This window comes from Eucalyptus grandis, chromosome 7 (genome assembly GCF_016545825.1).
Source record: "Eucalyptus grandis isolate ANBG69807.140 chromosome 7, ASM1654582v1, whole genome shotgun sequence".
NCBI lineage: Eukaryota > Viridiplantae > Streptophyta > Magnoliopsida > Myrtales > Myrtaceae > Eucalyptus > Eucalyptus grandis.
In genome coordinates, this window is record NC_052618.1 from 29,846,613 (window position 1) to 29,871,110 (window position 24,498).

Genomic DNA, 24,498 nt, shown 5'->3' on the forward strand with positions numbered 1-24,498 from the left:
AGGCTGTTATCGTTTTTTTTTTTTAAAGAATATATTATGCTTTTATTTGTCAAATAATTGGTAAGAATTTGCAACTCGATATATAATCATTATATTGTGCCCACTTAATCTGATGAAGTTAATATTAACATTCATATGTATGAAGTATGAATGACAAATAGGATAATACAATGGAGTTGTGTCCCCCACCAATTCACCGAGGCGTCATATTAGCTTTCGCGTTTATGAAGACGTACCGCCATCTGGATCGTGAGGTTGACATAACGCCAAGGTTAATAATTGCTTTACTCATATATTCAAAATTGAATTAAATCATGAACTGCCCATGTCAAAGCGGATATATACTAATAAAGGGTCTCAACTACTAGAGGGCAACATTCACTTTTATAATCACTCACCTTGGTCATGCCTTGGACATAGGCGGTCGAGCCCAAAGGCAGTTTTAGTACCAAAGAAATGGTGGAGTGGGCCTCTTTGTCTTTTACTACGGAGTACAGGACATAGGACTTCAAAAAAAAGGGTTTCCTTGTGACTATTTGCAATTTTTAGTTGGAAACGTCCGTGAATGTTAACCAACAAATTAAAGTCAAACAATGATAATACTTTATTGGGATAATGACTTAAATGATTTCTAAATTTTGGCTTAATATACATTATGATCCATGAACTTTAAGTTTGTTTAACGTGGTCTTTAAACTTCAACTAAATGTGTAATATTGTCCTTGAAATTTTAATTTATTTAAAATTATGTTTATGTTATGAAATACATGAATGAATGAAATACATGAATGAATATATTCATCTTATCTAATGTACTTATTATGGTACATTTGTATCATACATTCTAAGTACATCTCCCTATACAATGAATGTTCATCTCCCTATCAAATACATGTATCATTCGATACATTGATATTAATGATAAGTATATTCTTGTTTTTCTATAAATAGGAGCTTAGTTTTTGTTGTGAACAAGAACGGTGATATAACACTCATATACTGGAAATAAAATTCTCTTCTCTGACTTTCTCTACGATCTTGGTGTCTAATTTTCTCTATTCAATCTATCTATTCTTTCTATTATATATTTGCAACGCAATATTTTACAACACGTTATCAGTACGAAGATCTACCGACTAAGTAAGTAATTTTTGCAAGGTAGGTGTTCTTTTATTAATCAACTTATACTTCATATTTTTCTATCAATTCTTCATTTTTATTTTTCTTGGCCCGAAGACAAATTTCAAATCTAAAAGTATCATTCTGCTCCTGAAGTAGCGGTGGATATTTAGAAATCATTTTAATTAATAAGGATTTATTTTTGCAAGGATTATGACAAATATTGAAAAGCCCAAATTCCACATCTTGGAAGTGAGTGGAAAGAATTATCTATCCTAGTGCCTTGACATGGAAATGCACATTCAAGGGCAAGGTCTCACTAATGCAATTACAAATGATGGAACCTCAAATGAAAAGGATAAAGCAAATGCACTAATTTTTATTCGCCGTCATTTGCATGAGAGCTTGTAGACTCAATATTAATCCGTTCAAGACCCTCAGAACTTGTGGAGGAGGTTGAATGTTATGTATGATCATACCAAGACTGTTATCCTCTCTTAAGCACATTATGACTGGTAAAATCTCAGATTGCAAGATTTTAAATCAGTGTCTGATTATAATTCCGTTTTATTTTATATTATTTCTCGGCTTGAGTTATGCAGTATCAAACTCACTAATGCAGAATTGTTAGAGAAAACTTTCTCTATCTTCCATGCTTCGAATATTGTATTGCAATAGTAATACCGGCAGCGTCAGTTTGCCACATATTCTGAATTAATTTTTGTGCTCCTCATTACCGAGCAAACTAATGAATTATTGCTCAAAAATCATGATCTTAGACCTGCTGGTTCAAAAGTATTGCCTGAAGCACATGCTAACTTTGAGAAAAATACTAGTCATTTTAAGGGCTATGAGTGCAGGCAAGAACATAATCCTAAAAGGGATGGTAGGAAATTTAACCGCCCTAGGAAATCTAACTTTGGCCTAAATCATGGCAAAGAAAAGAAGTCAAATAAGGTGATTAATGAAAGTATTTGTCATTCGGTGGCATGACTAGGCATTGGTCACATACTTGTCGCATGCCAAAGTACTTTGTTGACCTATACCGGGTATCTTTAAAAAATACGGGCAAGCGTGGTGAATCTCATGCTATTGAAATCAATCCTACCGCCATAACCACTGTTGAGACCAACAATATTTCCATTGGTTGGACTCCTCTTGCTCCTAAAGTAGCAAATGCATCCCTGGATGTCTCTGATTTCTTTGAGGACCTCTGATTACTTTGATGAGGCATCAGATTGATGGATGATAATTTGAACTTCGAACTTTATGATTCTAATAATTTTTTTTTTAGTTGTTCCGCTTTAAATGTATTACTTTTTATTGTTCTTTCATATGGTTATGAAATGCTTATGAACCTTATATAATATTTATTTGATTCTATAACTAAGATGCAAGATTGATTAGCCCTAGAAGTAGTTATATGACTCAATTGAGGGGGATATATTATGAACTATGTATTGCAGCATTGGTATACGGCGAGTTCACAAAATGCAAGATTGATTAGCCCCAGCAGTGGCTATATGGCTCAATTGAGGGGGAGATAATAAGAACTATGCATTGCACTCTTATTTCTTTTTGTCCAGTTTTTTTTACAGGATTCTTCCGGCTTAAAGTTTTTAACGGGTCAATTAATGCATTTATAAAGATACCATAAGATGTGTGTTATGCACTCTTTTTCCCTTTTGTGTGATTTTTGTCCCACTTGGTTTTTCCGGCTTAAGGTTTTTAATGAGGCAGTATCATTCGATGCACATTCGTAATAAATACAATGAATATTCAAGATGGAGTGTTATGAAATACATGAATAAATATTCATTATATATATCTTATCTAATGTACTTATTATGGTACATTTGTATCATACATTCTAAGTACATCTCTTTATACAATGAATATTCATCTCCCTATCCAATACATGTATCATTCGATACATTGATATTAATGATAAGTACATTCTTGTTTTCCTATATGATCTTTGGAAATAAGATTCTCTCCTTTGACTTTCTCTATGATCTCTGGTGTCTGATTTTCTTTACTCAATCTCTCTATTCTTTATATTATATATTTGCAACGCAATATTTTACAACACTTTAGAACTTTTTGTATATGTTCAATTTAATCCCTAGAATGTATAAAGATATTTAATACTATTTTTTTTATTAATTTAAGTTCAGTGACAACATTAAATATTTTCATTAAATTAAACTTGCACTGAAAATTCTTGCCATCACTGGCAAATGTTTGATTGGCAATGACCACGAGCACATGAAATTATTATTATTTCCCTCATGTAACGAGAGGGAACCAGATAAGCAAAAATCATAAAATCAACAAAAACTCCAGAAATCTTCAAGTGAAATTAAACGTTACAAAAGAAATTGAAAGTAACGGGAGGGGTGGAGTAATTAGTGGAGAGTATTTGAGAGGCCACAAAGGAATTCGCTACCTCGGTGTAGTGGATGCCATCCCAGTTCACGTGGCGTGATGACTCCTCGCACACGGTGCCGTTGTTGTAGCACGCCATTAACGGGTTCTCAAATCCTACTCATATTGGAATGCAAAAAACACACAAACTTAAGTAAATCGAATATCATTGTAAGTTTGTAACCACTCCTAGGGCACAAAACAAATGAGGAGCAAGATACTCTCGCTAACTCTTGAGTTTCAACTTGACAATCGGCCCTAACAAAACTTGAGGGGACTCAGATTAGAGGCAATGGAATCCGTACCATGTATAGTGTAATTGGCGATGAGATCGTATTTGATCGCGAAGACGTCGACGTACACGATCGTGGCATTCTTCATCTGACTCCTCAGTTCTTCGCAAAGGGACTGCAATAGCCGATTGAATTCCCGAGCAGCATCATTGCGAGATCGGAGGCATCCGAGCTCATCAATGTCGCTCGCATCATGGGCGGTGGTGACCAATATATTAGGCAAACAGCCCAATGGCCCAGTGTTGTGCACCCAGAAATTCTTCCCTCCGCTTTGGTATATGCTCTACAAAAAAATTAGATATACTCTACAAAAAATTAGTTATATAAATTAAATTTACATAGATGGGATTATGTCTAATCTTTTGGTAATTGTTGACTGACCCATATGGCGAATCTGATTTCTTCGATGAAGATTGGGATGTTCCCGACGACCTGCAAATACGGAAGGTTGGTGAACTGAGCTGTGAGGTCGTTTTGGCCGATGTCAATGGTGTAAGAGCGTCGGCAAAGCCATCCTTGCCGACCAAATTTGCATGGCCTGAAATTCAGGACACCAGATCGAGATATCTTAATTTTGCCTTCTTGTAGAGGTTAATTTTGGTCCTATGCAAGACCTTAAAAGGCTTTGACCACCGAGAAAGTCCAGGTAGAGACCGAGATCCGGGCCTCGATAAATATACCGGCCCATAGGGTCCCGTTGCACAGGCCCCCCTAAGGGATGGGCCAGGGGAACCCCCTCGGATGGTCGCGATGCCGATCCCGGGTATAAATTCCCGGCAAGGTACAACCAAATGAAGAGGCCCGGCTGGGGAAACTCGGCCATCCTTTGGTAATTGTTGACTGACCCATATGGCGAATCTGATTTCTTCGATGAAGATTGGGATGTTCCCGACGACCTGCAAATACGGAAGGTTGGTGAACTGAGCTGTGAGGTCATTTTGGCCGATGTCAATGGTGTAAAGAGCGTCGGCGAAGCCATCCTTGCCGACCAAATTTGCATGGCCTGAAATTCGGGACACCGGATCGAGATATCTTAATTTTGCCTTCTTGTAGAGGTTAATTTGTCTAGTTAAAGGATAGATTACCTCTCGAGAGAAGCAACGGAGAGCGAGATCAGAAAAGGAGGAACTGGTGGAGTTGGACACCCAAGCTGAAGGGCTGGTCGCGAGGGATGGTGGCTGCGCCGGACACAGCGAAATTGGTACCGTTGCTGAAATTTGGGCCCAATGATTCCAAGTATGGACTCAAGAAGCTTATGTTCAGGCTCTCACCTATTTTGGATTTCATGCAAATCTCAACAAAATCTCATAGTATGTACTTAAGACACTCCTGTTTTAATAGATATAATCCAAAAAGATTTCGGCATTTACATGATTTGGTCCTCCAATGAAGTCACCTAACCTTTTGGATTTATGCGATTTGATCCTTAAATTTTTATCTTGCGTAATCTAGTAATGATTCCTATCTCTAGCTCAAATACTTTTTGTTAGACCTAAAATTAACATTACAAAAAAAGTATTTTTTTTCATGTATTTCTTCAAAGAACATCGAAAGAAATGGTTCGAACTAGTACTCATCATGCGTTGAAGCCCCTCCTCCCTAGGGAGGACGCCTCGGGAAATCATAGGATACAGAGAGCGAGAACTCACAGAGGAAATCAATGCTCAACTGCCTGTCGCATAGCCAGCCGGTGGCCTCATGAAAGAAGGTGTGCCCGTTGGGCAATGCGACGTCGATCCCGAGCCCCGGTGACCAGCCGCCGATGTCCAAGTTGGAGTCGCCGAAGTTGAAGATGACGGGCTTCCTCTTGCACGGAGAAGCAGCCGAGCTTGGAAGGCCAAGACAGAGTCCAAACATCACGGCGTAGCACCTCAAAGCACGGAGGCTGGGAACGCAGGAGCCCCCTCCTCTCTTCTTTGCCATTTTCTCTCTCCTCCCCTTTCTTTCTTGTCGCTAGATTGACTGTAAAGGTGCAAGAGAGAAGCTGTTCATGTAAAAATTCAGAGGGCTCTAAGTTGTGGATCTCGAGACCGGGCAGAACGGGTTCTTGCAATTTGGTCCCATCCCTTCGTGGAAATCTTGTGATCGTCTTCTACTGTGATTGCTGACAATTTGAATTGTCCCACCAGAGACCATCTAGAAAAGAAAATATCTTGGGAGTTCATTTTCTTTTTTGACAACTTAAATGGAGAAGCAAAAAATATTGACTAGTCAAAATCTAAGCAAGTTGGTCCATGAACCGTGTTCATTTTCATTAGATGAAACACGTGACTGTTGACTAAGTAATATCGACATCAATACGTGACACAACACGCCACAATACGATACACCAACACGTCGTTTCTAAAAAATCAAAGAATTTTGATACATTGGGACACGCTGTGTGTGTGTGTGTGTAATAAATTATCATTTTTAAGATTATTTCAATCAAATTAATTTAATTCAAATTCATAAATAAATAAATAATATAAAAAAATTCTATAATGAATTTACACTAATAATATTAATCTATCATTTATTAATATCATTTTGACAAATTCAACTCCATTCCAATAATCTATAAAATTTGAAGGAAAAATACAAGCAATTCACATTTTGGACTCATGTGTCGATATGTTGGAAGAGAGAAAAAAAAACTTGGTGGTGAATTGTGTATCACGAGAAGTGAGAGTCAGAGAAGAGAATACTAGGTTTTTTTTTCTTTTCCAATTTATTATTATTATTATTATTATTATTATTATTATTATTATTATTATTATTATTATTATTATTATTATTATTATTATTATTATTATTATTATTTATATTTATTCACATATATATCTTGTATGTCAAAATCATGTGTCAAAAACTCGCATGTCAAAATTTCAACTCGAGTGCTAAAGAGTGTCGATAAGTTAACTAAGTCTCGGATTTTCCAACATGTATTGACCGAGTGTCAAAAAGTGTCCGAAAGTGGTGGAGAGCGTTTGACACGTGTCGGAGCGTCCGACATAACACAAAGACTCTCGAGAGTGTTGATACTTCCTAAACTATTGACACCTTATATTGGTTACTTACCAAAAAAAAAAAAAAAAAAAGGTAAAAAAAGACCAAAAAAAGCTATAAGGTAATAAAAAGAAAAAGGAAAGCGAAAATACTATAATTGCTAACAATTTGAATTGTCCTCACTAAGGATCATCTAGAAAAGAAAATGTCTTGGGAGTTCATTTTCTTTTTTGATGACTTCAATGGGGAACAAAAATCATTGACTAATCAAAATCTAAGCAAGTTGGTCTAGAACTATGTTTATTCCCATTAGACGAAAGATGTGACCGTTAACACCTTATTTTTGTTACATAAAAATAAAAATAAAAATGGTAAAAACGACAAAATAAAAAATAAAAAAAGGAAGGCAAAATACTACAATTGTTGATAATTTAAAGGGAAAATTTCAATTAAAGGCCTAAAGTGGAACCGTTTTCTCAAAAAATGACCTGAAGTGACCAACTTAGTTTCAAATAAGGGCCTCAACTTAAAAGCCAACCAAATCTTTTTGCATCTAGGGGTATTTTGTCTAAAGACTTTTTTTCCTTCTTTTTTAATTTATTTTCTCATTCTCTTTCTTTTCTTCATCATCATCGTGCCTTCGCCTTTTTCACTCTTTAGATCGCGTTCTCCAAAGTCCATCTCTATCTTCCTTACCGAATTAGCCATCAACACCCTCAACCTCATTTGTCATTGCCCTCAACAATAATTCCAGTACCTTTGTTGAAAGATGGAGGTCAATCCAAGCCCTAGATCGAGCATGAGTGGACCAAGATGTGACACTCAGCTCGATTTGATCCCCATATCTTGTGGTCGTGGTCAAGCACGATGCATGATGAGGTGTAAGCCATTAGCTTGCTGCCCTCCTTGTCATCGATGCTTGAATTCAAATCGGTTCTCACATAGGTTATGATCGATCTTAGTGAGGAGAAGCCAAATTGAAGTGCCTAAGCCAAATTTATTAGAGGTTTTTGAGGAATCTATGTGATACTCATGCGCATTGATTTGTTAAGTGAAATACGTGGTTTTGGGAATTTCTGAGCGATTTTGCACTTTTTTTATCTTGTTATTCTCTCTCAAATATTTGTAGATAATATTTCAAAGTTAGAGAGGCAAATTTGTTTGAACATGTGTAGACCGAGTCATTGGTTTTTTAGATTGGGTGGTGTCTGTTTCGAATCGCCACCAAAGGTAAGTATCTTCAATCACGGGTCAGAATGATTCAGCGGCTTTTGAAAGTAAGCAACATGCACGACACAATTGGACCCTCTCAAGAAGCCACATATTCCACCTCAATGTAAGCTGCGTCTATGAATGTTATGAATAATCCAACCCGGACCCAATAAAACATTCCCAAGAAGCTACGAGTGAAAGTTATCATGGCATAGGCAATTTCATTGGCGGGGAGAGCATGAAATTGTTACTTTAATTGCCATAATAAGTTTTTACAAGCAAATTGAATAAAAACAAAATCCACTTATGGATATTTCTTGATTTTCAAGTTCATTATCGTCATCGGAGAAGGTGAGTGGTGGCGAATAACTTAAAAACCGGCTTATGCCGAAATCGATGAGTTCTTGGGTGAGGATGCAAAATTGCATAATGTAGAGAGCATGTGCTTTGAAGTTTGCTGATGGGGAGGCCGCAAAAATGAAGCACGCAATTTGCAGTTTTGCAAAACTACATAACTTCTTGAATATCTTTTCATTTTCTTCTTTTCCTAAATTGTTCAAATTGTTTTGCACCTATGCAAGCTCGTGCGTGAGGAGTCTGATGCATTTGTCAAGAAGGAGGTGAGCAAGATGAAAAAAGAAATAAAAGAAAAAGAAAAAAAAGTCTTTAGATGAAAATACCCCTAGCTGCAAATAAGATTTGACTCGCTTTCAAGTTGAAACCCTTATTCGAGACTAAATCGGTCACTTGGCCCTTATTTGATACAATGTCCACATTATGCCCTTTTTTGAGAAAACGGTTCCACTTTAAGCCCTTAATTGAAATTTTCCTAATTTAAATTGTCCCCATCGAGGATCATCTAAAAAAAGAAAATGTCTTGGGAGTTCATTTTCTTTTCGATGACTTCAGTGGGGAGAAAAATCATTAACAAATTGAAATATAAGCAAGTTGATCCATGAACCGTGTTCATTTCCATTAGACGAAACACATGATCGTTGACATCTTATTTTTGTTACATAAAAATAAAAAAAAGGTAAAAATGATAAATAAAAAAAAATTATGTAGTAAAATAAATAAATAAAAGGAAAGCGAAAATACTGTGATTGCTGACAATTTGAATTGTCCCCATTGAGGATCATCTAGAAAAGAAAATGTCTTGGGAGTTCATTTTCTTTTTTTGATGACTTCAATGGGGAGCAAAATTGTTGACTAATCAAAATCTAAGCAAGTTGGTCCATAAACCATGTTTATTCCCATTAGACAAAACATGTGACTATTGACACATTTTTTTTTTTTTACTACATAGAAATAAAAAAAAAATGGTAAAAACAACCAAAAAAAACTATATAGTAATAAAAAAAAAGGAAAGGAAAATACAAAAAGGGGGGGGCTATAGTACTAAGCATGGATAAATAGAAGAGAGTAGAAATTTTTTTGATAAAAATTAATATATAAAAAAAGTAAAAAATAACAAAAGCACTAATAAAGCTTGGGTGGGCCATTTATACCAGGCCCGTTTTCTTTGGTAAAATTTTCAGTCCAACTTTCCGATTTTCCTTTTTTTCTTTCAGCCCACAATTTGAGCCCAAAAAGGTGAGAAACAGAGATAAAAAAAACTCATGAAACTCGTCCGATCCAGAGTACTTTGCCGGAGTTTCTTTGAATTTGGCCGGAAATAGCTTTGAATCTTTTGGTTGCCGGTCATCGTATCTCTTCACGGCCGAGCGACGTAGATACTTTCTGAAGCCGTTCGCCCGATGGACGACCTTGTGGAGCTCAGTTACCTTGATCCTTCGTTCTCAGTCTTGCCCAGGTAAGGCGAGCTTCCTCTTTCTCGAACATGCTCTGTCTTAGCCCTGTCTTTCAAGAGCCTGAACTCGATCGGCAAGTTAATAAGTAAATCATGATAAGCTGGGATCGATTGGCTGCAAGTGGCATTGATCTAAGTCTCTGTATACCATGATTAGGCCGAGAGCCGCTGGAAAATTAAATTGGAAAATCATTGTCGAAGTTGCACGTCACTTGTTCGATAAAATGCTTAAGTGAGATTTTGATATAGATTGCGTGTGATTCGCTTTTGACTTTATTTTAGTCCGAATTTGATCCCTTTTCATTGTATTGCTTGCTCATACTGACGTTGTTGCCTCGTTTTGTTCTTTTTATGTTGCCATTTACACATCACCGAGTCGGCCATGGACGAACTTCTTGCCAGAAAATCCATACCCTTAGCTGCAGTAGTCGGTCCTTTATTTTTGTCTTGTGGTAATGCTTCTGAAATGGTTAGACCTGGCCTTTTATTAGCTGAACAGTTGCTGTTGCCTGTTGCCACTTAACAACCTGGGACTACTCTAATTAAAAATCGAAAAAAAAAATTGCAAAAGTATAATCCCAAAAAAAATTGAGATTTTTGTTAAGTAATCAAATAAACAAAAAACTCCAAAAATCTTCAAGTGAAATTAAATGTTACAAAAGAAATCAAAAGTAATGGGAGGGGTGGAGTAATTAGAGGAGAGTATTCGAGTGGCTACAAAGGAATTGGCTGCCTCGATGTAGTAGATGCCGTCCCAGCTCGCCTGGGGCGATACCTCGTCACACACGGTGTAGCCACTCTGACCACAAGTAATGTTGAGATTGTAGTTGTACGGTGGCTTGCCATTGCCGCAGCACGCCATTAACAGCTTCTCAAATCCTACCCATATTGCAATGAGAAAATATTATGTGGGTGAGATGTGCCACGTCATCGTGCACCCACCCAATCAAGATGCGACACGTGTCGCCATGTGGTTCCACCTCGAGTCGGGGCCCACCATTATTTTTTCAATCAAATTTTTGTTGCTTCTCTCTCTCGTTAAATGTTTCCTCCTTCTCTGCATCATTTCTCTCATTCGCACGCAAGGAAGCATCCCTTCCCCTCCCATTTTCTCTTTCAAAATTGTTTCTCTATGTTATGCATCTTTCTCCATGAAAACCGCTATGCCTGCTCTCTCTTTGTTTTTCAAAAATCTCCCTCAACCAAAGGCCTGCCAGTCGTCTCCAAGATTGGCCACTTTTACTGTCGCCGTTAGGAGCCACTTGCTCCCAAGAACCCTGCCAATCGTGGCTGGGTCCCAAACTCTGACCAACTCCACCTCAGCCTCTTTGGCGAGCGCGGACACCCAAAAGCCCACTAGTTGCCTCCAAGCTCGGCCGCCTCCGCCATCACCCCAGGAGCCACTCGCTCTGAAGAGCCTTGCCCATCATGGTTGGGTCCCAAGCTCTGACCATTTCCGCCTCGGCCTCTTCAACGATCGAAAACACCAAAAGCCAACCGGTCACCTCCGAGCTCAATCACCTCTGCCAGTCGAGCCAAGCGTGGCCGCCTCTGCTGTTGCCGTCAAGAGCCACTCACTCCCAAGAACTCCGTCGATCGTGGTTGGGTCCCAAACTCTAACCATCTATGCCTTGGCCTCTTCGGCGAGCATGGACACCCAAAAGCCCGCCACTTGCCTCCAAGCTCGACCGTCTTTGCCTTCACCACCAGGAGCTACTCGCTTTGAAGAGCCCTGCCGGTCATGGCTACGTCCCAAGCTCGACCATCTCCGCTTCGCCTCCTCGGTGATTGCGGACACCCAAAAGCTCACCGGGTGCGTCCGAGCTTGGCCGCCTCCACCGTTGCCACTTGCTCCCAAAAACCCCGCAGGTTGTGGCTAGGTCCTAAGATGTGATCATCTTTGCCTTGCCTTCTTTAGCAAGTGCAAACACTCAAAAGCCCACTGGTCGCCTCCGAGCTGCAAGGCGGTAGGTGAGTTTACACAATTGTGCCTGTGGTTTATTTAAATAAATAAATAAATAAAACTTGCAACATTTTCTATCATGTATTGCAATGCATTTTTAGCTTGATCATATTTGCACCTCAAGAGGTATGCATGGATCCAAGACATGTTAGATAGCTATGGCAAAACCTTGTACATCATTCATGTGTCATGACACTTCCACATTTTGGGTGATGCAAACAGAAAAACAGATGAAAAAAGAGTCTAATATCAAGAAGAATTGAAAAAAAAAAACTCAGGCTTGCAATTGCATCTCGACATTCTTATATAAACAACCATTTACTGTTAAATAGAGAAAGATTGGGCTTTTCTAAAATGCCTATGGTGTTTCTCAACAAACTAAAATACAGCCAAAAGAAGTTATCAATGGAAGGAAAGAAACAAATCATATTCTGCAAATTGCTTCTTGTCGCACATTTCTTGGACAAAAATGAAAATGATCACATGATATGTTTCCATGCTGCTATAAGGTGCTAAAGAACTCAAAGTGAGTAGCGACGACATTGCGATCGCTATTGTGAATGATTTTCAGCTTTGACAGATCTTGATGTTGTTGGACAACTTGACTAAATGTTAACTAAGAGAACAATATGTTTGAACATTAATGTTTGTTTCTTATATTTTATCTTGTTCCCTTGATTAAGATGCTTTAATAGTATTGTTTTATTAAAGTTTCATATTTTGAATGTTTATGATTTTTAATGTTATTTGGTTTGCAATGCAGATTAAAATGGACTTGTAATTAGTTCTTGGAATATTGTGGAGGTTGAGCAATTCCATTTTAAACTCATCGCGACTGACATTCAGGTTAGGTGCTTTCATTTTTCTTTATTTTCTTGTGCCATAATGACTCCCAAATTAGGTTGAGCAATTCCATTTTAAATTCTTTTTTCTTTTTTCTTGAATGATGTTGTTGGTTCCATGTTATATCATTTAGAGCATCTTGTGGATTGTTAGGTATCAAGGAAGTCCAAACTAAGCTTGTTGTATACCTCTTTAACACCAATTGATTATTTAGAATGTGTTGTGAAATTTTCGTTTAATATTAGGAAATTGGAAATGTCTATATCAAAGTAAAAAGCATTCTATTGTTTGTGATTACATTTACACCACAGAATCATATCCTCCTAGATTAAACAGGTGGACTGCAATAATATTTTTTTAGATATGAAATTTTCGATTGCACTTAATAGGGGGAGGTTTTCTAATCTATCCAAATTTTAAGTCACTAGAATCTCGTTGGGTTGACATATATTTATAGGTCTACAATTAAATTCTTTGTTTTTCTTTTGTTATAATATCTTCATTTGAAATGACCTTCTCAAAACTTTGTTTACCATGCTTATCATGTTATGATGGATCATGAAGATCTCAAAAAGCTCCATAATTTTTAAACTTTTTTTAGTTTCTTTTTTGTTGTTTCTACTATTTTGTGGAGTTTTATTTTCTTTTATTGGTGGGTAATTGCACAAGTTTAGCTATTGAGTTGGTAGTTTTGTCCTTGAGTGTCTAGTGTTGTGATTTTTTGGAGGTTTGCTTTGTCTATGACGGCACTGAATTCCAAAGTTCAATCTCTCTTCAATTTGGCAAAAACTCCAACGGACAAAGGTTTGCTCGTGATCAGTCAATTAATTCGCATGTGTAAGGTTATTCGATGGCTGAATCGGAGGTAATCTTGAAGTCATGCTATGTAAAAGATATTTGCTTTTTCAAAAATGGATGGGATGTTATTTACTTGTAAAAGTATTGTGTTGATCATTTTTTGTTCTTTGTTTGCAGCATGAAACTACTCATCTAGCACATGTTATTCGTGATTTGAAAAAATATTTTGAGTTTACAATAGGAATGGTTTTTGCAAATGAACTTGAAGCATATCATAAATATGTGGCTTATGCTATAGGTAAAGGGTTTGGAGTGAGGAAGTCTAAGATTAGAAAAAACGATAAAGGAGAAATGACTCGACGCACTTTTGTGTGTAATTGTGAGAGATATTCTATCAACTCATTCGATCAAGAAAAAAAATATGAAAGACTTGAAGTTAGATATGGTTGCCCTGCATTTATTAGATTTAAAGTTGAGAATGTCGCTTATGAAGTCATAGACTATGTTCCTAGGCATAATCATGAATTTATGTCGGAACATCAAAGACATTTGATAAGATGTAGAAGAATGATTTCTAACACTTGTAATAGTGTTTTAGTTGTCATGGAAAAAACTGGCATTGTGGGTACTATGGCATATAAGTTTTTGGCAAATGAAGCAAGAGGAAGTCAAAACTTGAGTTCCATCTTACGTGATTGTCAAAATCTTTTGCAAAGTTAAAGATTAAATTATATAGATGGGGGAGATTGTCAAAGTCTTCTGAATCATTTTCATTGCATACAAATGCAAAATCCAATATTTTTCTATGCACAACAAGTAATCAAGATACTAAATTGACCAATATGTTTTGGAAAGATAATTTGTCCAAATTTGATTATGATTGTTTTGCTGATGTAATGGTTTTTGATACCACATTTTGTACTAATAGGTATAACTTGATATGTGCACCTTTTGTTGGAGTTAATCATCATTGGAAGAACACTTTGTTTGGTTGTGTGTTTTTGTTGGATAAGATTGCAAATTCATTTATCTGGTTATTTGAGGTGTTTATGAAGTCTATAGAAAATAAGGCTCCAAAAACTATTTTCACTTATCAAGACCAAGTCATGGCAAAAGCTATCGAATAGTGTTTCCGAACACTCAACACTACTTATGCACTTGGCATATCGGGAAAAATGCCAATCAGAATGTGAAGAAGTGACTAGTAAGACAATCACCTTCTTTGGGTTAACTACTCTTAGACTTTACAATTTGCCAAAATTCAAGAGCTTCCTATCAGAGAAATATTCTGCGGAATTCCCATCCTTAGATGTCTTGAGTAGAACAGAGCTGGACCATGGCAACCGAAGTGCGGGGGAAAGTGAGGACGAAATTGAGCAGTTAGAATGCGCAATTGAGAAGGCAGACCACGAAATTGACGTGGAAAGAGAGGGGGAATAATTAGTTTTATGAAGTGAGCCACAAAAGTTTGTGAATATTGCAATGAATGGTGTCTGGCAAAACAAAATGGACGTGTCTGGTAATATGAGATTTTGTTTTTTTCTTCTGTATTCTCTTCTACACTACCTGCGAAGTGTGTGTTTGTTTTCTTGGCTATTCATTTCTTTGGTTTGTCTCCTAGGCTACAATGATGATATTAGAAAATGTATGTGCTATAAGCATGTTCAACAAAACCACAAAGTTCTTCATATTTGAAAAAACTTTATACCTGTCTAGTTTTTGTGAAGAATCAAATTTTCATGATGATCATTGTCCACACATGCATGCCCATCCCCCAACCAATAAGTTCTCCATTATGAATTTGCATTTTGGAGGGAAAGAAACTTATATTTAGAACTTCTAAGAGTCCTTAATTTGCCCCTCCAACGTTGACACTTTAGTATTGGACAATGTTGTAGACAAGGATTAGACATTAGTCAATAAACTCTGAAAATTTTAGGACTCAAGCACATTATTGTGACAATTTTTAGAATTTGTGCTTTAATTTTCCCTTTTTGTTTACATTAAGTGAAACATTATTATAGCAACCTTTGGCACGAAATATTGTAAGATGAAAAGGAGTTAGATTTCCGCATTTAGCATTCTCGTGCTTTCACATTCTACAACTTGTTTGTACTTTACTTCAATATATTTCAATGAGATGAGTGCATCAGAAATTCTAAATTTTATTATGAAAGTTCATTTGAGCTCAAAACTTTCACCCTTTAGTTTCATTAAGTTAAATAACGAAAAATGCTGATATGATTTTTATTAAAAATATAATTTTTTAAATAAAAGAGGCTTGTTATATATATATATATATAATACATGAGTTCCAACTTCCAGCAACGGGCTTTGACGGTGGGATTTGCTCAGCGAGATACTGATCCCCACTCTTCCTTCCCGCACTCCTTCACGCTCATCCAGGCCAACGCCGCTCGGAGCTTCTCGTTCCACCGCCCTCCAACCGCAGGCACCGCCACTGCGGGCGGCACCACCGCGCAGCCGCTGTCGGCCCCGGAACTGGTGCCCAAGGCACATCTTGAGGCCACACGCCTTGCACGTGCTGGCGTCGGAGAACGTCGGCACCTCCCTGCACCGACAGTTGGGGCACACCGACGTCTTCTTCTCCCTCTCTTGCCTCCGCAAGATCGTCTTTCCGTCTTCCCCAGTGGTCCCGATCGCAGTCAAGCAGGCTTCGCAAGTAACGAGCCGCTGGTTCAGGCGGTCCGAATTCGGGCACTTGAGGCACATGTGGATCATGATTTGTTTGTTTGTATGTAAAAAGGTGTGATTCAGGGTCGAAAAATTATTGAAGAAATCTTTCTTTCCATACAAATTTATAATGGACTGGCCACCAAAATCACAAACTAGATTGCTTCATGACCCGACGACAACCGTCACAGGAGGAAGAAGGAGATCAAGGAGATTGCAATCTGGGAAAGCCCATGTTCCTCCTCCCATCTCTCTCTCTCTCTCTGTGACAATTGATTGAGGCTGAAACCGTTTGAGTTTGACGGATAGTGTTATGATTTTGAGTTTGGCGAAGGTTCAATGTGAGTTGGAATCGGAGATGACGAGGATTTCTTTGAGTGGGTTGAGTATTTGAATAATCATGATTCTCATCAAGGTAAACTTCGCATGCTAGAGGAGGGACCAAATGCTTGATTCGGCTGGCGTGAAATCCGCTTGAGTCCGAGACTGTCCTGATGAACTCACACATTTTTCGATGATTCAGTGATTTTTTTGGATACGAACCTTTTCCTTATCATTGTATTTAGGTGCCCTTTACTGAAACGCCTACCACTTGTTTGATTGAATTCCTAAACGGCACATTTTGCAAGTATTCTTGCATCATGATGATTGTCTGGTAATGGCGTGCTTAAAGTGAGAGTTCTCCAGTGTATATGACAAATTATCTTTGTTAATGTTGGTTGAACTTCTAAGGCTGTGCTCAATGCTCTCACAACTGAGAATTTGAACATGCTCTGTTGGCTTAATTTACTCAAAATTATGTTATTTATATCAATCTACGATGTTTGCATATGGCTATTCTAACATTTGAGACAATTACCGTCTTTGAATTGGAAATGGTGAGATCCTTCTTTGAAATGTGCATCATGTATTGTGTACTTCAGTGAATTCCTGTCCGAACTTCATCCTTTGCTTGATCTCGAAAGTAATTGGTTTAGTATGCTTGGATGATTATGCCTTGCATTTCTTGATCCGTTCATTGATGCCTCAATACCTTCTCACTGTCAATGATATTTGGCTCTTTCTTTTTTGGCGAATGCATAGGCCTTCAACTATTTGATTTTCTTCGTTTACTAAAGATTCTGAAGTTCATTCCTCAATGTCATTTGCTTGTATCTTTTCTGTAAATGGCATGCGAGTCCCTGTCAAAACTGACATTCGATGGCTGAGTGCATAATGAGCTGTTTATGCCATGACCGAATGCTTTGCTCGATTCATTGTCCACATTGCCAATTTGTATGCATGTTCAGTTGTTGCTGAACAACTCTCATCCATGGGAATTGACAGTAGAATGTGGCTCAATGCTGTTTTCCTGTCTTTATGTTGCTATGCGTTTCGGTTTTTGCAACATGATGTTCTTTGAAAATGTCTCTGCTGGAGCCGCCCATGAGCAATTAGAATGTGGTCTTTAGTATTTGGTCCCTAGAGTTCCTGTTGTGTAAAATCAAAGTTGTTTCCAAGTTATTCAAGTCACATTAGCAATATATGTTGGATTCATGTCAGCTCCATGTTGAATTCTTATAGAGTTCAATGTGTTTTTTGCATCATATGTGGGCTAGGAGTGGATTTGATAGATCTTGGTTTCATAGGAGGGTTAATTTGGTAGCACATCATGGTACATCGACATGCAGATGACGTCTCATCATTTTTTAGTTACTAGAGAGTCTCTGTCTATCCAAATCACACAACTTACTTGGTCATGCTCATGCATCATCATTCTACTCCTCTTATTTCTCAATTTTTAGTAGTTGAAATAACCTCGATACCTTGAGCCATATTGCTTTAGAATTGAATGCAACTAATTTACATATTTGATCATGTCTTAATCGTATTGGGAAAAGTGGTGGGTGATCCGAGAATTTTGCTGCCCACTTGAGGAAATGCTTTGAAACCGCCCAAAGGACCGACTTTTCCATCCCTGTTCACATCGATCAGATATTGCATCAGGTGCCCTCTCATTTCCTTGGGATATTGCTATTTTGTTCACCCACTTCATGCATTCAAGTTGGATTATAAAATTCTACGAAAGACCTTTGATTGTATGCAACGACATGATACTCTCCGACGGCTATGTTCGCAAACCTTCAGGGGGAAGCTGTGCAGCTAACTAACGCGAGACAAAGGATGCAGCGTTCTGTCGATGAAGCTCAATACAACATGAAGCCAATCGAATCCAACGTCTAGAAATGGGAGGCAGACAGAGAAATCCTCGCTGATGAGGCGCGCGGCATGCTGGAAAACGACAAGAAAACTTGCTTCCGCGGGTGGCTTCCCAACCTTAAGGCGCGTTATTGTCTCGGCAGGGAGGCAAGGAGGACAGTCCACGCCGTCCAGGCACTCGAATCGCAGAGTGAATTCCAAAACGTCTACCGTGAGAATCCTCGGCTATATATCAATATATAAGGACTTAAAAGATGGTTTTAATCCTCATGATGTACTTAGGGATTTTTAACTGACCATATTAAAATAATAACCCGTTTCTTTTAGAGATAGTTGTTTAGTTCATCACCTACGAGACGATATTTTAAAGCTTTGGCTATCGAGGGCGACTGATTTGTCAGACCTCAATGAGTTTCTCAGGAAAGTCTGTCTCTATTGGTAATCTTTTGCATGTACTTAGTAAATTCTTAAGTAAAAGTAACTTTTATTCGGCATCTGTAGACTTCATTGTTCGCTTTAAGTTTTCTCTAGATAAGTTGTGGAATTCATGACAAGACTAGATTTCCTATTTGATTTTTCACCTATACTTTTGATTTGCTTGCAATTTCAGTTTTCCAATGATAAGTCTCTTTAAATGACGGAGGTTGCAATTCTTATTTGTCTGTTCAATTTTTTACCTGCATTGCTTGAGCTAGTTCAATTAAGGAGGATTGCTTTTGGGGTATGGACTGACAGATGGCACTATTGATTAGTAATTTAGACAGTAGCTAGTTTACTTTTTATCTACTATATTTTGTGGATTCGCGAAATCTGGTCAATAGCGCAGAATGCGGAGGTTGTGTTATATTGCAAGTTAACATATTGAAACCTTACTTTCTTGCATAACTGAGCTCCACGGTTTCTCACTTTGCCTTATGTTGTCCTTGGCAGATTCCGGGAAATACTGGTTGCATTGCAAGGATAAGTGCTGCGTCGACCATGGACTTGCATCTTGTTGGGGTGCTTAGTTTGTCCAACCACTCGAGCTTTTCTTTTGTGTACTTTGAAGGCATTCCTCAGTAAAACACATGTTGACAAGCCGCTGATGATTTGTGATCGTTGCATCACCATCTAGTTTCTTTTGATGCCTTTAAAGTAGTGAGCCATGTTTTAGTAATATATTACTACTTGAATTCTTAATCATACCAGATAAAAGTATCATATTACTACTTAAAATCCAGATCTTACCACAATGGTGATGAAACTATTAAAACTTTGTATGGAGTATTGTCAGGCCACAGGCTATCTTGGATAAGTGCTGGCATTTAGTATGTATAAACCACTGCTATAAGAACAGTACTCATCGATGCATCACACGTAACAATAATCATGGACGCGACATTTCGATATAAGCAAGATCATCTAGAAGCAGTTTTTCAAGGACCGTATAAGAAGCAACGGCAGGACATCAGTTGGAGCTTGAATCCATGGAAACAAGCGGCGGTGTCTGCATCTGGCGCACCTGAAAGTCTTCCGGACAGAGACATTGCTAGTCGGTCAGGTCGATTGTGACGTCCAAGCTCAGCGTCAAGGCAGAGCGAGCGGCTCCTTTCTTCGGTCAGGTCGATTGTGACGTCCTCGCAAGGCGGAGGAGAAGGGGAGAAAAGGCCAGGCCAGGGGAAAAAGCTGAAATGTTGGGGTGATGGGCTGATGGGTTTGGGCCGTGGATAAAACCAATGGGTTTGCTCTTGTTGGCCGTGCCAGTTGGACCAAATTGTCCTTTTCCATTTGTTATTTATTTATATTTTTTATTATTCTTTTCATTTTGTTCTTTTTACTACCATTCATTGTTTTTATGTTCTTTTTTTTTAATTACAAAAGCGCATGCTTAATTTTTGACTAAATTTCAGGGGTCGACAATTATGAATATATTTACCTTAATATATGAAGAAAAATACCATTCCATCCGAACAAATTACAAGATGTTGTATGCTGTATTGCGTCAAATATTTAATTACCAAAGGCCATATTCGTTTCTTGATCAATGGGAGAAGTGGGCCTAAAAATATGGCACAACCCAATTGAGTAGAACATATATGCGTTGATGAAATATTGACCCATTTAAAATAACTTGATTTATGAACCAGATTCATATTAAGCCTAGAACTTATTTTGTCCATTTGTGGGGTCAAAGTCCCAGAAATCGTTGTGCAAGATTAAACAAAAAGCAATACAAGTGAAGAGAGAGATTGAGAGGAAAAGAGAGATGGCAAAGATCTTTAGTGAAAGGTGATTCTCTCATCTTTTTCTTTCCCTCTTTCAAGGATTCTTTTTACTTTACTTAGAAGGTTCCGAATTGAAAAACTGATGAAAATATCAAGAATTTAAATTTTATTTGGAAAATATATGACTGCTAACTTACTTATTAAATCACCCTCAAGTAAGTTGTCATTATTATCAGGATCTTGTCAATGTCTAAACATAATAGTAAATTATCTCTTCTTCTGAAATTTCACGAGCGTCTTTTTCTTTGTTTATATATTAGTAATATGATAAAATTACCTATATTTCACTACTACGGTGATTGATCAATTTCTTTGAATTTTTAAAACTTTTTTTTGGTAAAATACCAATTCAATAAGGAATCTACCAGCCTCTCAATAAATCAGCGAATTATCAAGTTTTTGCTAATTATTAAACTAACAAGATAATATATAAAAATAAAAAAGGAACAAATAAAGATGAGATAAGTAGGATAAAGACATGGAAAAGAGTCCTGGAAAAGGCAAATATGTAGTGGGCCCACGGAGTCGTGTAAGGGAAGAAGTAGGGATGAGCGTAGTTCCCGGTAGAACTGGCAACCGGAGAACTGAACCGGAGATTCGGTTCGGTTCTTGGTTCTAAAGGGACCAGTTCCGGTTCCCATAAGAACCGGAACCGGCACTGGGAACCGAAACCGGAACCGGAACCGGTCTGGGCTAAAAAAGCCCCAAATTACTCTCACGACACTCAGTCTCACTATCTCACGACATTTAGTTCTCTCTTCACCCTCTGCTCAACGCCACCAAGTAGCATCCCTGCCGCGCCTCGCCTGCAGCCCGCACCGACGTCGCTCCTGCTCCGCCCGCTGCTGCCTTCGCCGCGCCTCGCCTGTGGCCCGTGACGCCGCTGCTCTGCCTTCGCCGTGCCCCGAAGCCCACGACGCCGTTGCTCTCCCTTCGCCGTGCCCCGAAGCCCACGACGCTGCTGCTCTGCCTTCACCATGCCTCGAAGCCCGCAACCCATAGCGCCCTCGCTCAGCTCCGAGCTTTCCCTGAGCGACGCTGCTGCAGCTCGCCACTCGCCCTAGACGCTACCGTCGCTCGCCCTCGACCACCGCCGCTCGCCCTCGCCACTGCTGACCTCTTCTTGTGAGTGTTCTTTCTCTGTCTTTCCTTCCGATTCAGCTAGTCGAATGCCCTTAGTCTTTCCTTCCCTTTTTGGTTGATATAGTCCCCTTTATGCAATATTCCATCAAGTCTTTTTCAAGCACACGAGCAAATGGTGATTTTCCATTGCCTTTGCCAGCATGTCTCTAATGTTTTATACTATGCACAGGTTTTTATTTGACAAAACCTGTGCTGATTACAAGTACTATGAATTCCGGCTTGCTCAGGAGGAAAAAGCCCTTTCTTTACAGAGCAAGGAACCCCAGAAATCTCGCAATGGTTTGTGCCATCCTGCTTGAATGTTTTTCTTTTTTTGTAGTTGAATGTTATTCCATTATCTTAGCTGGTTTGATGTCATGGATGCGCACAAATGATTGGTTTCCGTACTTCCATTGCTTTTGTTCTGTTTATGCCGTGAAATGGTGTAGATAGATCAGATTATATTATTTCACAATGTTTATAGGTTAAGAACATGAATCTCAAGCATGTAATTAAGTGTAAAATTAACTTCATACGTGTGAAGATGAATTTTTCTTGAAGTATTTTTGTATTTCAAGAACTTAACTGAAAATGAAATCTAAACATAAAGTTGGAACGGCAAAAGTTGCAAAAAACATACTGGAATTGCTATTGGAACTCAAGTTGAAGTGTTTCAACTTTCACCTTCTGCTATAATCGCTGGTCGAACGCTCTATAGCAGTTGTAGCGCCTATGCAGGGAAAAAGCTCCCTCAAGCACCCACTTAGCCCGACCGTTCAATCTCATGTTGTTGAGCACTTTCTGTTTGATTGTTTTGCTATATGTATTATATAGTAGAGAGCACACGTGGAGTATCATGTACGTTCTGGAGTTTCAGATCGTTGTAATTGTTGTATCTTTGCTAATGCAAAAGTAGAACGTCTGTGTACTATCTTTGCTAGAGCAAAAGTTGAATGTTTTTGTGCATGGGATAGAAAAAGAACGAGATGTGCAAGTGAGCTGATTTTAGATGATAATATCAACGATAGAGCAAGTAGGAGTAAACGGATTATCATGGATTATTGGACCAGTCAAGAAAACCAGTCTAAGAGACCTCTCCTGAAAGTTATGAGGTGGTTTCTTTGCAATTTAGATTTCATGTTTCAGGCTGATACTGCTTATTTTGGCTGTGCCTTTGCATTTCTGTATTTGCAGCTTACATTATTTGCTATCAGTGCATCTTCCATTCTATAAATGGTTGAATGTTCCTTCGCAAGTCATCCAGAATCTAACTGAGTTCTTTTCTATCTCATTCTTGTTTTTGTTGGTTATTTAGAATTCTTTGCTGTAAATTTCTTTAGTTGTTTTAATCTCCTGTTTACCTTTTGCAGGCGGAGTAGGTATACTAGAGTCAAGATCGAATGCTGCCTCCCAAAGGATCAACAGCCAGGCCAACCGCTCAAATTACCAAACTCCTACTTCAGCATTGTATGAAGCTACAGATGGTTCTGGAGTTGCTTCGGATAGGAATGGTGATTACACATTCGTTTCACTTGCCATGTCATCTGATTTTGGCTTAATTTACTTATATACTTCCTTCCAGATAAGTGACAAATATGATCATCTGATGTTTGTATGTAAGAGAATAAAGTAAAATGGAGCAGCATCTGAAAAGCTGAATGTACTAAAACCATTGATTGCTTCGCTTACGTTATAATTATGCAATGTGGTGCCTTGTATCACATTCTAAAAACTTGTTAGATGTAATCATTGTCTTTAAATCAAATTGATTTCAGGTTGTCTTCGAATCTAATGATGTTATTTTACTTGAAACAACTCAAATTCATTGACTAGTGAGTGGTGTTATTATTTGAAAATCTATGTGAGTACTTTGTGGTTAAATTGCAACATGCTATAGAGACATTTTGTGGTCCATGCTTTTTTGGCATTTTTAAGTGAGCACGATTAAACATGTTTGATCAAGTTTTGTTGAACACAGGCGAGTCAGGTTCCACAGCAAGTGCAGATCCTGTAGCAACTGATGGAATTTTACATGAAAAAGGCTGCCTAGGAGGAGAGGAGGAGACAACCTAGACAATCAAAAGACGAAATGCCTCCACCTCCTTCTCTTCAAGGTTAGCTTTTCAATTCCTTGCGAGCGGGCGTTAATTCTGTTTTCTTGTGTCTTGCTATATGCATCTTAGTTGAGATGACATATTTGTGTTTTGTTTCATAGGACCCGCCAAGAAAGGTCATCACATGGGCGACTTCATTCCTCCGAAAGAGCTTGAAAGGTTTTTGGCTTCATGTAATGATTGCCTCTGCCCAAAAGGGCCATAAGCTCTTTGATGAATGACAAGTTTGTTTATTATTGATGCATTCATTTCCATTTTTTAAAAATGAAAAAAAAAAAAAAAGAACTTGTTGGAACCTCTTTGAACCTAGAATTGACCCCCTGGAACCGGTGATAGGGTAGGTTTCGGGTTCTTTGCGACGGTGGTAGGTTCCGGGTTCCTAAAAATGAGGAATCATGCTGACAGATGGTAGGTTCCAAGTTCAAAAATCTGTAAAACCGGAAACCGCTCACCCCTAGGAAGAAGGAACTCATTTTGCATTTCCCGTTCTTTTATCCCACTTTTTTTTTTTTTTTTTTGAGCAAAGTTCTTTTTTCCCCACTTTTACGAGGAATATATTTTGTGGGCCCCACAGGAACAGTTTTGTCTACCACTCTTTCCACTCCCCTCGCTCTTGTTCTAGCCCTACAAGGCCAGCATTATTTCCATGTTT

At 38.3% G+C, this 24,498-nt stretch overlaps 2 protein-coding genes and 1 pseudogene across 4 annotated transcripts; 2 read left to right on the forward strand and 1 right to left on the reverse strand.

The window, feature by feature from the left end:
• Nucleotides 1-3,393: 3,393 nt before the first annotated feature.
• On the reverse strand, nucleotides 3,394-5,721 carry LOC104423294 (annotated as a pseudogene).
• A 3,897-nt stretch (nucleotides 5,722-9,618) lies between these two features.
• On the forward strand, nucleotides 9,619-19,525 carry LOC104422926. 3 transcript variants are annotated; one of them, XM_039318207.1, is made up of 5 exons: nucleotides 9,619-11,820; nucleotides 12,576-12,658; nucleotides 18,028-18,133; nucleotides 18,275-18,557; nucleotides 19,277-19,525. In XM_039318207.1, the coding sequence occupies exon 1, from the start codon at nucleotides 10,743-10,745 to the stop codon at nucleotides 11,727-11,729; it is 987 nt and encodes a 328-aa protein (XP_039174141.1). In that variant the 5' UTR covers nucleotides 9,619-10,742; the 3' UTR covers nucleotides 11,730-11,820; nucleotides 12,576-12,658; nucleotides 18,028-18,133; nucleotides 18,275-18,557; nucleotides 19,277-19,525. The 3 variants fall into 3 exon arrangements, with proteins under 3 accessions (XP_039174141.1, XP_039174143.1, XP_039174144.1); XM_039318209.1 differs by having other exon boundaries at nucleotides 18,275-18,550; XM_039318210.1 differs by lacking the exons at nucleotides 18,028-18,133; nucleotides 18,275-18,557; nucleotides 19,277-19,525 and adding an exon at nucleotides 13,460-15,723.
• On the forward strand, nucleotides 12,685-24,110 carry LOC104422925. The gene is made up of 7 exons (XM_039317696.1): nucleotides 12,685-13,520; nucleotides 15,779-16,204; nucleotides 21,398-21,735; nucleotides 21,923-22,032; nucleotides 23,103-23,243; nucleotides 23,711-23,846; nucleotides 23,948-24,110. The coding sequence occupies exons 1-6, from the start codon at nucleotides 13,506-13,508 to the stop codon at nucleotides 23,803-23,805; spliced, it is 1,125 nt and encodes a 374-aa protein (XP_039173630.1). The 5' UTR covers nucleotides 12,685-13,505; the 3' UTR covers nucleotides 23,806-23,846; nucleotides 23,948-24,110.
• Nucleotides 24,111-24,498: the final 388 nt, after the last annotated feature.

What these genes read in the sequence shown, in the direction of transcription:
- LOC104422925 (XM_039317696.1), top strand. An exon ending in ACCCCAGAAATCTCGCAATG is followed by an intron (nt 22,033 to 23,102) that starts GTTTGTGCCATC and finishes TACCTTTTGCAG; the next exon opens with GCGGAGTAGGTATACTAGAG. An exon ending in AGTTGCTTCGGATAGGAATG is followed by an intron (nt 23,244 to 23,710) that starts GTGATTACACAT and finishes TGTTGAACACAG; the next exon opens with GCGAGTCAGGTTCCACAGCA.
- LOC104422926 (XM_039318207.1), top strand. Translation starts at nt 10,743, where the DNA reads ATGAGAAAATATTATGTGGGTGAGATGTGCCACGTCATCGTGCACCCA.